At 40.7% G+C, this 13,353-nt stretch overlaps 1 protein-coding gene across 1 annotated transcript in view; it reads left to right on the top strand.

Annotated features, from left to right (window-relative positions):
* The window catches only part of PKD1L2 (polycystin 1 like 2), a 33,571-nt gene extending 20,224 nt beyond the window's left edge, over positions 1–13,347 (top strand). The window contains exons 26-44 of the mRNA XM_031555411.1: positions 165–266; positions 464–642; positions 1,140–1,286; positions 1,789–1,988; positions 2,137–2,363; positions 2,944–3,160; positions 3,831–4,059; positions 4,823–5,054; positions 5,472–5,568; positions 5,908–6,048; positions 6,432–6,617; positions 7,445–7,772; positions 8,171–8,304; positions 8,700–8,827; positions 9,137–9,297; positions 9,695–9,905; positions 10,646–10,747; positions 11,825–11,956; positions 12,826–13,347. Coding sequence (XP_031411271.1) covers positions 165–266; positions 464–642; positions 1,140–1,286; positions 1,789–1,988; positions 2,137–2,363; positions 2,944–3,160; positions 3,831–4,059; positions 4,823–5,054; positions 5,472–5,568; positions 5,908–6,048; positions 6,432–6,617; positions 7,445–7,772; positions 8,171–8,304; positions 8,700–8,827; positions 9,137–9,297; positions 9,695–9,905; positions 10,646–10,747; positions 11,825–11,956; positions 12,826–12,951 — 3,279 coding nt within the window. The 3' untranslated portion in view covers positions 12,952–13,347. The remainder of the gene's footprint in view (positions 1–164; positions 267–463; positions 643–1,139; positions 1,287–1,788; positions 1,989–2,136; positions 2,364–2,943; positions 3,161–3,830; positions 4,060–4,822; positions 5,055–5,471; positions 5,569–5,907; positions 6,049–6,431; positions 6,618–7,444; positions 7,773–8,170; positions 8,305–8,699; positions 8,828–9,136; positions 9,298–9,694; positions 9,906–10,645; positions 10,748–11,824; positions 11,957–12,825) is intronic.
* The last annotated feature ends 6 nt before the right edge of the window (positions 13,348–13,353 follow it).

The raw sequence follows: 13,353 nt of genomic DNA, 5'->3' as shown, positions 1-13,353 counted from the left end.
TTTAGGCCAATTGCCTTTTTGACTGTCCTGTTTTAACACGTCTTCATCTAACCCTAATCCCTTCCATTCGCATTGTTCATAAGATATATGTTCCTATCCACAGCTTTAAGGTACCTATACTTACAGAGCTGCTAATACACTGTTTGTATCATGTCACTCTGCAGGCAAAAATCACAGTGCTGGAAGACAATGATCCCTTTGCTCAGTATCGTTATCTTGTGACAGTTTTCACAGGACATCGCCGTGGGGCAGCCACAACCTCCAAGGTATCAGCTGTACTGTGCAGTGAAAGAGCTTTGCACTCATTTAGAGAACCAGAGCAATAAAGGAGCACCCAAGGCTATTGAACAGCGCAGCTCAAATGCAATTTCTAAGCTAGAAAGTGGGCAGAGTATGTCAGAGGAATAATCACATACAGAATTCTGAGATGAGTGATCCTTCATTTTGCTATTTTACTCTGCAGGTGACACTCACTCTCTACGGACTAGAAGGAGAGAGTGAGCCACATCATCTAACTGATCCTGACACACCAGTGTTTGAACGTGGAGGAGTGGATGTTTTCCTACTCTGCACCCTCTTTCCTCTAGGAGAATTGCAGAGTATTCGACTGTGGCATGATAATTCAGGGGACAATCCATCCTGGTAAGTGCATACAAGGAAATAATAAAGATTCAAAAATATGTTTATAGTGACAACTGCTTTCCTTTCCTAGCACTTGAAATTATTCTTTCTACAGTTCTAAAAAGTAAGGGCTAGTTTAGCCTTTATTTTTTTTCCCCAGATGAATAGATCATATCATGGTCTAAACTGCAGGACAAGGAATACTTCCCATATGCAGTTTATACTACAAGTTGATTCTGAGTTAGTGCAAGACTTTCATCAAACACACTATAGAAAATATTGCATGAAATGAAGGCACAGTGATCAGATGGGAGCTGTAACATGCTCTGGATCAGATCACCAACCTAAGTATTCAGAAGAACATTATTTTAGGGTACTCTGATGTGTGTTCTGTGCCTCACCATTCAGACGCAGTCAAAGACATCAGAGGTCAGAGTTTGTCCTCCATAGTTCTGCTGAGTCCTGAATTTCATACCACTCAGTTACACATGACTGTGCCGTGTATGTTTTCCCATCAGGTATGTGAATCGAGTATTGGTACATGACCTTGCGTGGGACCAGAAATGGTATTTCCTCTGTAATTCCTGGCTAGCAGTTGATATTGGAGAATGTGTCCTAGATAAAGTATTCCCAGTAGCTACAGAGCAAGACATGAAGCAGTTCAGGTAACTTCTGTTTTATGCCTTTTTGCTCCTAATTGATTGTTATTGTAGAGAAGCGAGTATGCAAACATCAACTCTCTAGACAAAAAGAAAACAGTGAGGTGTTTCCATTGCTCTGAAAGGGCTCTGAACGAGGAGAAGAAGGATGATTAACAATGCCTGACTATTACCCTAACGGTTACATCAGTCTGGAAATACTGGTGATAAAGAGTACATTAATGAGACATGTGGAAACCCAAGCATCTTGTTTTCAGTGTAATTTCCCTAAAAATGTATATAGAAACTGCTCGTGATTATCTTCACCACTATGGTGTGGCCAGAAGGAAAGGACATAAGAAACTGTGACCATTCTATGTAAATCAAGCCATGATATTTGATTTTTTTTTTCATAGTTAATATGTCTTCTGACTATGCCTAGCATGAACAGGCCAGGACCCTGAAATACAGCTTTATTCTTTCCTCTCCTTCCTAAGCATTCATTTAATTTCCCCCTCTTCCTTCCCAGCAACCTGTTTTTCATGAAGACCTCCAAAGGTTTCCAGGATGGGCACATTTGGTACTCAGTTTTCAGCCGCTCCCCACGAAGCTCCTTCACACGAGCCCAGCGCGTGTCATGCTGCTTCTCACTGCTGCTCTGCACCATGCTGACCAGCATCATGTTTTGGGGAGTGCCAAAGGATCCAGCTGAGCAGAAAATGGATTTGGGTAACAATTGTTTTCATTACTTGCACAGGAAAATAGAGAGAGAGCAGAATCTAGAAGAGGAACGGTTGAGCAAATGGGCTTTTTCACGAGACAGATCTGATGGTTCCTGAGGTTATTTTTATTCCTTTCCCCTGTTTGATCTTGATAGGTAAGATTGAGTTCACATGGCAGGAAGTGATGATCGGCTTTGAAAGCTCCCTCCTCATGTTCCCCATCAACCTGCTCATTGTGCAGATTTTCAGGAACACACGACCCCGGCCAGCCATGCAGGGCACAGAGAAGAAGTCAGGAAAGAATGTCCGAGTGTCCCCAAGCCTATCTCCCGCCCCACAGGTCACCCCAGCCATCTCGCTCACCCCAGAGGCTGTAACAAAGGTAAGCGCTGTGGTTGCTTCCCGGTGGGTCCTGCACTGCCCTCTGCTGTCATGCGCTACTCGACGCCTCCAGTTTAACAGCAGAAATCTTCCCTGTCAGAAGACTTTCAAATTGTCTGGCGTGATGAGCTAAATGTGCTTTGGTGCAAAACACTCAGTTACTCATCTATACTGCCATGGGATGAACAAAGGGTTATCCATTTTCACAGTATATTCCACATGGAGGAATCCTCAACTTCAGCAAGATTAGCTTATGTACATTTCATCCCCTTGCACAGTGATTAAAATCACTGTGTTAAAAGCAAACATCAAGCAAGACAGTGAAGAGAAAAGGTATCATAGACCCTGTCTTCCCCAGCTTAGGCCCACAGACAGGTAAGCTGCATTACTGAATCCTGAAAACTGAATTGCTGAACGCATTGAAATCTGTCATCTCCAGCTGTTATATCCAGCCCTATAGGATGTGCCATACTTACCCATTTTAGCAATAGATGCAGCTCCCAGCCAGCAGCACCTCCTGACCACATCAGCTTAAGTCACTGCAGTCTGAGTCACTGTCATATTGCTGCTGTCTTTTCTAGGACATAAGAAGAATTGCTAACTCGCTCTTTAAAGCCCTGAAGGCTCCATCACTGACCTCAGTATCAGATCTCGGAAAATCAACTAACATCAACATGCTTTTGGCATTGGTTGAAGATATCATTTGCCAGCAGAATAGAGCTGGGCAAGAGTTTTATGATGAAAACAAAAAGAAGGGTGATCCTGTAACTGTCACACTGGGTCCTATGGATATACAAGGTAAACAGCTTAATGTGACATGCCTACTGAAACCTTTGAAGTGAAATTGATGATGACACTGGATGGGATGACCCAAGCTTTTACATTCTGACTCAAAGGCAATTACAGAGTCACAGAATAGTTGAGGTTGGAAGGGATCCTCCAGCAGAGTCAACTGGAACAGACTGCCCAAGATCGCATTGAGTTGAACGTTGAGTATCTCCAAGGATGGAAAATCCGTAGATTCTCAGAACAATCCCTCCATGGTGTCCAATCACTCTTGCAATAGAAGTTATTCTTGTATTCAGATGGAATTTCCTAAGTTTCAATTTGTGCCCATTGCCTTCTCCTTTCACTGTGCACCTCCTACCACCCAAGTAAAGACATTGAAATCTCTATTTCTTTTGCTGTAGAATGAAATGTTAGCTAACAGCTTTATCAGTATCTAATTATTAACTATATATTATCAAGACCTACAAATATCAGGTTTTTTGTCCCATTTATTTTCTTCTTGGCCTTGTGCTGCTGCTGTTCCTTTCAGTCCAACTTTAACTTAGGCATTGATTCAATTTCAATTAAATAATAATATATGAGCGAACAATCCCACTGATTTCATGAAGACCTATTTCTTTATGTCTTTTCCATGAGCATTCGAAGATGGAGAGTTCAAAGGCAATTTCTTTTCTTGCAGAAAAAACAAGAAGCCCAAGTCCTGAAAAGGGAATGTGTGAGCGACTAAAGTGCAGCGATTACAACCGTTGCTTGTACATGCAACTCCAGCAGGTAGAGATGGAGCTCGAATTACTGGGGCCTCATAAATTTCAGATGCCTCAGAGTTATACTCAAGCAGTTCGGCAGGTTCAGCACATGAAGAACCTCCTGCAGAACCAGATTTGCACGTCAGCATCCATCACTGAGAGGTAACCTAATTCTCATTCCATTTTCAGTGTAAGTAAATTCAGGTCATGAATTCAAAAGCGGTGAGTTGAAAATAATTACTACTTAATAAGTTGTAGATAATCATTATAATAGCTGTAGAAACATGCCTTACTATTATTCTATTGTAGAATAATAACAAAGAAATTTCAGTGCAGTGAACTACACACAAAGCAGTAATGACAGATCCTTACTCTCTGTCACTTTTGCTTCCAAAACTGAATGTTACAGTGCAGTACTATATGGCTGTAAAGTGCTGAAGATAATCATTGAGCTTTGGAAGTTTCTCTGGTCTCTAATAATGCATGGAGAAAATAAAATGAATAAGCAGACAAAAAATATTTCTGGGAAACCTGATAATTAAATAGAAAGAATTGAAAACAATACCACTAATTATCTCTCTGACCTTTGTGATGATCATGAGATGTTCCAGCACCTAAAGGCATTCATGGTTGGTTTTCTTTGGTCAACATTTCTACTGGAGTTTCAATAATGCATGAACTGAGAAGCAAGTAAAACCATTGTATTTCTTTTTATTTTCGCTGAGGTCTGCACACTTTCTCATATCTTTGCCCGCTGTACTTTTTGCCATCCATATATTCTGTGTAGTTACATTAGCTAAAAGAAGAAATTAGCTAAAAGATTTTAAATCATAAAACGTTGCCTATAGTCAAAGAACCTGAAGCATGTGATTTTGGTTTCTATTCCAGTACTGAATGATTATTTCTCTTCTGGTTGATTCTGAAGGTGGTCACTTACTCCAAGCTTCTCTGGTGATGGAAAGAAAAGTTCTTCTTCAAAAGGGCTGCCCTGGTGGTTTGTGTTCATTGCTTGGTTCCTTGTTGCAGCCACCAGTGGTGTATCTGGGTTCTTTACCATGCTGTATGGGCTGCATTATGGTAAGGAGAACTCCATCAAATGGCTGATCTCCATGGCCATCTCCTTCTTTGAAAGTCTTTTCATCACGCAGCCCTTAAAGGTGAGATCCTCAGAAATGGAACCACTGGCCAATATGAACTCATTCTGCTATCATTACGGGAAAATAGTACTTTTTAAAGAACCACAGGATTTAACATGTGAAATTGAAGTCCTTTTGCCCTTAAAACAAAAGCTAACATGTATTACAGAGTTCTGTTGGCATTTGTTGGCATTACATTAGTTTCATCTCTCATTTTGGTAGTTTAATAGTTGATGAGATGACCAAAGAAGATATATCACACAACAAAAGCAGTTGAGTTAGGGTTTGTGCACTGTTTGTAAGCTTCAGCTGCACGAGTCCCACAAAGCCAAAGGACAGTTGTTCTTCTGCAGTAGCTGTATCCAAAGTAGTGTGTGCCAAACCCTGAGCTTCTGTATATTAATAGGCATGCCATGAGTCTACAGCTAATTCTTGCAGGTGCTGGGATTTGCTGCTTTTTTTGCTCTGGTTCTGAAGAAGGTGGAACATGAGGATGAAGAAAACACTGCCATTGATGGACCTTTACCTGCACCAGGTAACTGTCTGTAAAGTGAGAAATTACTAAAAAAGTGAAATATTCTCTAAGATTTTTGAATGCTTTATGCACCAATATGTGATTCATAGCCAGGATCTTACTGGTTACCTTTATACAACTGAATGGGCACAGAAAGACACCTGTACCTAAACCTGACATGCTGCTCAGGACCTCAATCATTCCCCAGTGCTACCTCACCATACTGCTTCTTTAAGTGACATCACCTGAATTCCTACGGAAAAGCATTAAGTAGAAGTATTTCCTTACAGTGGCGAAAGTGAAAAGCAGGATATAAATGATCTATTGACTGATTCCAGGTATTACTGCTCTCATCCACAGGAGACTCAAATCCTCTCTTTGGAGCCCGACGGGACAGCAGAAGCAATATTTACCAGCCACCTCCTGCAGCTGATGTCGAGAAAATGAAAATCAGCTGCATGAAGGAGCAGAAGGCATTTGCCCTAATCAGAGAAATCCTGGGTATTACTCATATGTAGTTTATCTTGTTTTATTCAGCAGTATTCATCAGTACTTTTACATCAGTGAAAACATTAAACACAAAATTAAGCTACTCATTCTGTTTAGAGCTGTCATTATTGCTAATGCTCAGCCAGCTTCTATGCTTATTTTCTCAATCACTTCTCAGATTCCTACTTGTATTTCAGATGTGATATGTTTAAAGTGCAGCACTTAGACATAACTTGTGTAAATTCATTAGCACTAGTCAGTCAGATTCTTGCAAAGCATCTCTTTAACCTAATAAGTGATGACAGCAGTAATCATTCACACAATCTATTTTGAACAGCAGTGCTAATTCTGAGATCACATGTACTGACTCTTCTTGTGTGTTTTTTTTTTTCCAGCCTATCTGGGGTTTTTATGGATGCTATTACTGGTTGCCTATGGGCAAAGAGATCCTAATTCCTACTACTTAAACAAGCATATTGAGAGCAGTTTTACAGAAGGATTCCGTGATGTCTACAGTTATGAGGATTTTTTCACATGGGCAAAAACTACCTTGGTCAAAAATCTTTATGGATCATATAAAGGTGCAGAGACAGTTTTGATATCATCTTGATTCACTTCAGCTTGCCAGATTCTGAAACATTATCTTTTATACCTATCTCCAACTTGTACATGCATATTTGACTGGAGGAAGACACTGTGAGTGTGTAAGACTAATGTGAATTTTCATAAACTGAATATTAGTGGATAACAAAAGCCCCACATCCCGACCCCAAGTACCACCTGGCCTGACATTTTCATTATCTTTAATACAAAACTCAAGTTTTGCACTGAGTTCTTTAATTTTTCACATTTTACATTACCCATTCCAGGTACATGTCTCAGTTTCAAGCTTCTTTCCATCACTAAGAACAAAAGCAGAATGGCAGATAGATGGCACTATAAAGCCTTCCATCAGGAGAGCTCTGCACTCTGTCTTAGGTCACTGTGAAGGATAATTATACAACATCACTATGTTTCTATCTGGCCATACCCATTAACAAATATGAGCCATGTTCAAGCTCACATTTTAGAGTACCTATGAGCATACAGTGGCATGGCTGACTCTTGGACACGGCACTAACCAGCTGTGATCAAGTGTGAACACTGCACATGGCTACTCTGCCCCAGGCAGGTCTCTTTTCTCCTGCAGACCTCTGTTTCCTTCTCTATAAAATCAGACAGGTAATGATACTAAACTGTTGTCTATGGATATTTTCCAAGAATTCAGTTTAAATCAACGCAAGCACTATTTTGCTTACAGTATTGTTGTTTTTTTTTTAATCTATCGGAAAACATTAATGCATATCAGAATGATAAATGAAAAGAAGAAATATTAATCATAGTTCTGTCTTTTCCATTTCCCATTTAGGGTTCATTACAGATGGAAACTCCAAGCTGGTGGGCAGCGCTCGAATTCGCCAAGTGAGAGTGAAAGGAGACACCTGCCCTATTTCACCCACCCTCCAGCATGTGATTCAGGAATGCCATGCTCCATACTCCCTACAAACAGAAGACACATCAGACTATGGAGAACACTGGAACACTTCGGTCTCTGATATCTCCTCAGATTTGAGCTCAGCCTGGCATTATCAGAGCGAGACCAAATTGAGAGGGCAGCCCGTCTGGGGCAAACTGGCCATCTACGGGGGAGGGGGATATGTGATTCACCTGGGAACTGATCCTCAGAATGCCTCCAGGTAAAGCTTGCATTCCGGTAAAGTATTAGTGAATTCACTGTAGTGACAATGGTGCTCTTTTCTCTGCTCTATTTAGGATTCATCTCAGATTGCATTCTGAATTTTGCTACCATGGATTACGCTGAATATTGAAGATATGACTGCAATGACTTCAGTGTACTTTATATTCTTATAATCTTTCTCCATGTTAGATAACAACCAGATCAAAAAATTATAACCTGGTTTTCCTAATTGCATGCGTGGATTCCATATTTACAAAGCTGCAGAAATACATAATGCTAAAATAATAGTAAACATCTTACCTTGGGTGTGCTCCTTCTCTATGAAACGATGCACTTCTATCCTTCATGTGTATGATACTGTATGAGTTATCTCACTGGCTATACATTTTTTGGCAGAATTCTCCACTACCTTTTCAACAACGTTTGGCTAGACACCTTCACAAGAGCAGTGTTTGTTGAATTTACAGTCTACAATGCCAACGTGAACCTGTTCTGCATTGTAAGCCTGATGTTTGAAACCAACGCTCTAGGTGAGAACTTATGCCCATATCAAACCACACAATTGGGCTCATTTTCTTTCCAGAATGAGATTCAGATTTATATCTCCAGTCCTTCCTGTTTCAGTTTAGCATCTGTAGTCTAATCCAAACTCAGTCTTGTTGGGATTAATATCATACTGCCACACAGAAGGGCATTAGCATCCCAAAAGCCACTGACTGTCCAAAATTACTATTTGAAGAAAGTTTCAAAGAACATTTACAGGGCTACTCCTACAGTCAGGCTTAAATCTCAGTATGATAACTAGATTCAGACTGACATTGATGTGAATGTGCGTACGGAGGTCTTATTAATGAACTAAATTGTTTGAATGAAAACAGAAGGATGTAATTATTACAGCATTGAGTTGACCACTGTTATTTTCCAGGGGCCTTTTTCACAAGTGCAGTGCTGCAGAGTGTCCGGCTCTACCCATATACCAACAGTCTTCACATTTTTGTTGTTGCTGCAGAAGTAATTTATTTCCTCTTTATCGTGTACTACATGATTGTTCAGGTGAGATACACTGGAAAATCCTGCTGACAGCATTACCTTTTGTCTTTCATTTCATTTGTGAAAGCTTTAGCACAGTACTTGATTTCAGTAGTGCTGCTTGCTGACTTGCACCAGTGGAAGACTGAATCAGATCTTGTATCTTCATTAAATAATAGGAAGGCGACATTTTGTTTGGCAGGAATGGCAAAGATGATGAGAAATTATGATGTGCAGAAGTCTGCTTTATTGTGGAGAACAGAGACCTAATCTTGAGAAGTTTACTGTATGATACAGTGTTGGACTGAAAAAGTAAGGCTCCTGTTTCCACAGGGAAAACTGATGAAGACTCTGAAGTGGAGATATTTCCACAGCAAGTGGAATCTCCTGGAGGTGGCCATCATACTGATTAGCTGGAGTGCCCTCTCAGTGTTTGTGAAGAGGACAATCCTTGGGAGCCGAGACATCAGCTACTACCAGGAACACAAAGAGGAGTAAGCAATAACCCTAGGAAGTACTAACTGAGCTCCCTGTTCCCTGGCTGCTACAGGACATCCAAGCTAGTAAATCATTTATTCTTTACCATCAAGAAACATAGGGTAGAGGACAGCAATACTTAACACAGAATGGAAAATAATAACATCTGCTAGAAAATGGCCACAGAAGAGCAAGCTCATAGAATCACAGGATAATTTAGGGAAACAAAGCATAGTCGTGTACAGCTGAGCTTTTTGTGTGCACACAGCAGGGAGCAGAGACAGAAATATCCAAGCAAAAACTCAAGTTAGCTCTCCACTGAAAACAAATTCAGAGTGACTGGCTTTTCCAGAACGTATGCATTCCCAGGCTTCTGTGTGATGGTCTAATCCATCTTTTCTTTGTTTCTAACAGCTCTGTAAGCTTTAATGAAACAGCAAGAGCCGATGCAGTTCTTGGCTACCTGATTGCTTTCCTCGTGCTTCTCTCCACAGTGAAACTGTGGCATCTACTGAGGCTCAACCCTAAGTTAAACATGATCACTTCCACTCTAAGGAGAGCATGGGGTGATATCTCTGGATTTATCACTGTAATTGCAATCATGTTTCTCGCCTATTCCATTGCTGTGAGTATGACTGAGGTTTCTCTTGTCTTCAGTCTGCACTGAGGTACTGCCAGGTTAAATGAATTGTTTCTGAATGGGAAAAGCAATGTGTCTTTGAAAGGTAAAAACTGAATAAAGCTGCTTGTCTAAGCCTTAGGTTAGAAGACCGGATTCTAATTTTTCCATATATGTGAAGGCAGTTAAAATATCCACTTGCTTCTTTCTTTGCAAACTGAAATTCTGAAATTCAGTACAAAAATCAAAGACTGAGACAACAAACAAACAAACAAAAAAGGATTTTCTGTGTGTAACAGGTGTAAAGTACACAGCAAAGTACAGGAAAAGTCATTTTTTGAGTAAAGCTCAAACTGGGAAGAGTGCACAAAGTATGATTTTCTTTTTAGGTGGGAAATAATTATTTTTATGCCTATTATATTAAAACTCAAGATGCAAATAAAATATTATTTTCATTCTAATGAGATTAAATAATTATTGGTCTTTTTAAAAGGTTTTTTCCAACATAAATAATTCTATGATTTTTAAATCCAGGATAAAATGTCTTACAGCTCATGCACACCTCTCTAGACAAAGCAAACAAACAAATAGAGAAAAAAAAAGATGAAATCCAACAGAGCAAAAAAGACAAAAAAGCTTCATGGCTGATGACAGACTGGAAGAGCTTTCTCTGAATTATCAGTCATCAGCTGATTTGCAGCAAGGACTCTGATTATGGTGCAAGATACGCCTTCTTTCCTTTGCAGACAAACTTGATATTTGGCTGGAAGCTCTGCTCTTACAAAACTCTCTCCGATTCAGCAGAGACCATGGTCAGTCTTCAGCTGGGAATCTTCAACTACGAGGAGGTACTCCCTCTTGATTTTGAGAAGTTCATCACAGTGTAATTAACACCTCAGTTTTCATATATGCTTTGAATCAGCAAATAGAAGGACTCTTGGTTAGTGCTAGACACGAATCATATTTTGCAAGTGCAACAGCCTCCTAAAGCGGCCCTCATTACTTGTTCAAGCAATAAAAAAAGCAGTGAAATATATCTCCCATCCCACTGTAAACATTGGTAGATCCATAATGAACATTTCATTGAGAAAGCTGCTTACATTTTAACTAGGTATGTTACTTATTGACTACAGATAAAGTTTTGAGCAGTTTTCCTTAAAACGCTACAGAGAAATATGTGAGTGATGTCCCGGCATTTACTCTGAATACGCACCCATCACTTCTCAAGAAAGACAACACCTTCCACAAGGGATCTTCATTACATTTAATTTGTTATTACTGACTTTTTCATTGGGTTCTTTCAAATATCACAGTATCTTTGGAACGACTCCAGTGGATGTTTTCAGACTATGAATCCAGCAGGGTAAGATCAGTAACTGGGCAAAACGTTTTTCAATGCTACATCCATTCAAGTAGTTAATCCCAAAAATGTACTCCTATGTTTTTTAATTCCTGTGCAACACTTACTTGATACGTTCTCTGACAGTCTGACTGGACTTCAGTGTAATGACACTTTCAAATAAAAGCACACAGAGATTTTATTTCTGGTTTGAAAGCTGGGACTTGACCGAGCTGCAGCTGTTACTTATGTGGCTAAACAAATCTCCAGGTTTGTCAGCTTTCACCTCAAATTTCCATAGTACTGCATTCAAATGCAAACACTTAAAACAACAACAAAACACAGAGATTGCCCATATTAATGTTTTATATGTATGAAATATTTCATCTCCTTTGTACAATACTATATCAAAGCCCTAAAGTAAAAGGAGAAAATTTATTTATATACATATGATATATAACTATAGTGTAATTTATTACCCACAAAGATTTTCAAAGGGACAAACTCCTAACTGTGTGATAGCTGTTTGTACCTATGCTCTTTTTTAAAAATCAGAATGTCATGTCTTACCTTATTAATCCTACAGATCCTGGACTACAATCCAATTTTAGGTTCCTTCTTAATTGGATCCTGCATTGTTTTCATGACGTTTGTGGTGCTGAATCTCTTCATTTCAGTGATTCTGGTTGCTTTCAGTGAGGAGCAGAAGCACTACCAGGTGTGTTCATCTCAGCTCTCGTGCTGTTCTTTAACATTTGTTGTGCAGAGCTTACTCATGGCATAGGTATTCCACCACCTGATGAAACCTATGTAAACTCAGTCCTACTTTTAAGAAGTCAACATTTACTCATAAAGCATGCTTCAGATTTTCCAGAATTACACTGTCCATTCCTGTTCAGACGAGTCTCTGTTCAGACTTTAAGATCTGTAGCCTGGCATTCACATACTAAATCCAGAGCCCCAGTTCCATTGGAATCAGTGCCAAAACAGCTACAGAATTGATAAGAACTTTACAGCTCCTTTTAACAATGTCACCAAGCTCCTGATCTGTTCAGGTATTGATAGCATTGTGTGAAATCCAGGTTGGGTATTAGGAAACACTTCTTCTCAGAAGGAGTGGTGATGCAGTGGTACAGCTGCCCAGAGAAGTGGGGGAGTCAGCATCGCTGGAGGTGTTAAAGAACTGTGGGATGTGGCACTGAGGACGTGGGCAATGGGCAGGTAGGGGTGGGTTGGGGTTGGACTTGATCTTAGTGGCCTTCTCTGACCTCAATGATTCTGTAATTCTATGACCTGCACGGCAGTCAGTTAGTGAACATCGGGCACCAGTAGCAACATTTTCACAACTTTTGACAGAGCCAATATTTCTTCAGTAGCATGCACACCCTCAGGCTATCTGAGACTGTTTGGTGAATGTGTCTGCATGGTGTTCGGCTTTGGCAGCGATCTGTGCTCTGCCTAGAGTAAAAATTGATCTATATGGTACGGAGTGCCCATCTCCTCCTGCAACTCATTCTACCTGCAGCAGGAGCTGCCATCTGCTCCTGGCCTGCCCGCCTGTTGACTGATCTCTTGTCCTTATTTCAGGCTTCAGAAGAGGAGGAAATTGTGGACTTAATGCTCATGAAACTTTTCGATTTCTTTGGGATTAAATGTAAGCAGGAAGAGAAGACGGTCTGTAACAATCAGCCAAGGCAACCCGTCAGCAATTAGTGGACAACCATAATGAAAAGCTGCTTTGTTTGCATGCAAAAGATCGTACTTTGTAACTGCCAGCTGCAACGGCCACTTGGCTGTTGTGCTTCTGACTAGAACGCTGTACGTAGCCTTCAACAAACTCTTGCAGACTGATGCTTTGTAGCTAAAAACTCGCACGAAACGTGAAATAAAGCATCCCATGTGCACCGCCTGCGGGCTTAGCACCTGTAGTTAATCAACACCGAACGTGCGTCGCATCGCTTGGCTCACGGCGCTCGCTTTCTGCCAAGCGATCACCCCTGGAAGATGGCGGTGCAGCCAGCCTTGGTGCTGGCCCCTAGGGCCGTTATCTTCCCGCGCGCAGGGCCGGCAGCGGGGCGCACGGGGGGCTCGATCCGGCCCCGCTCGACGCAGCCA

The sequence above is a fragment of the Meleagris gallopavo genome, chromosome 13, assembly GCF_000146605.3.
Source record: "Meleagris gallopavo isolate NT-WF06-2002-E0010 breed Aviagen turkey brand Nicholas breeding stock chromosome 13, Turkey_5.1, whole genome shotgun sequence".
NCBI lineage: Eukaryota > Metazoa > Chordata > Aves > Galliformes > Phasianidae > Meleagris > Meleagris gallopavo.
Note: the sequence above shows the minus strand (reverse complement) of the source record. Positions and strands in the feature narration are given on the sequence as shown.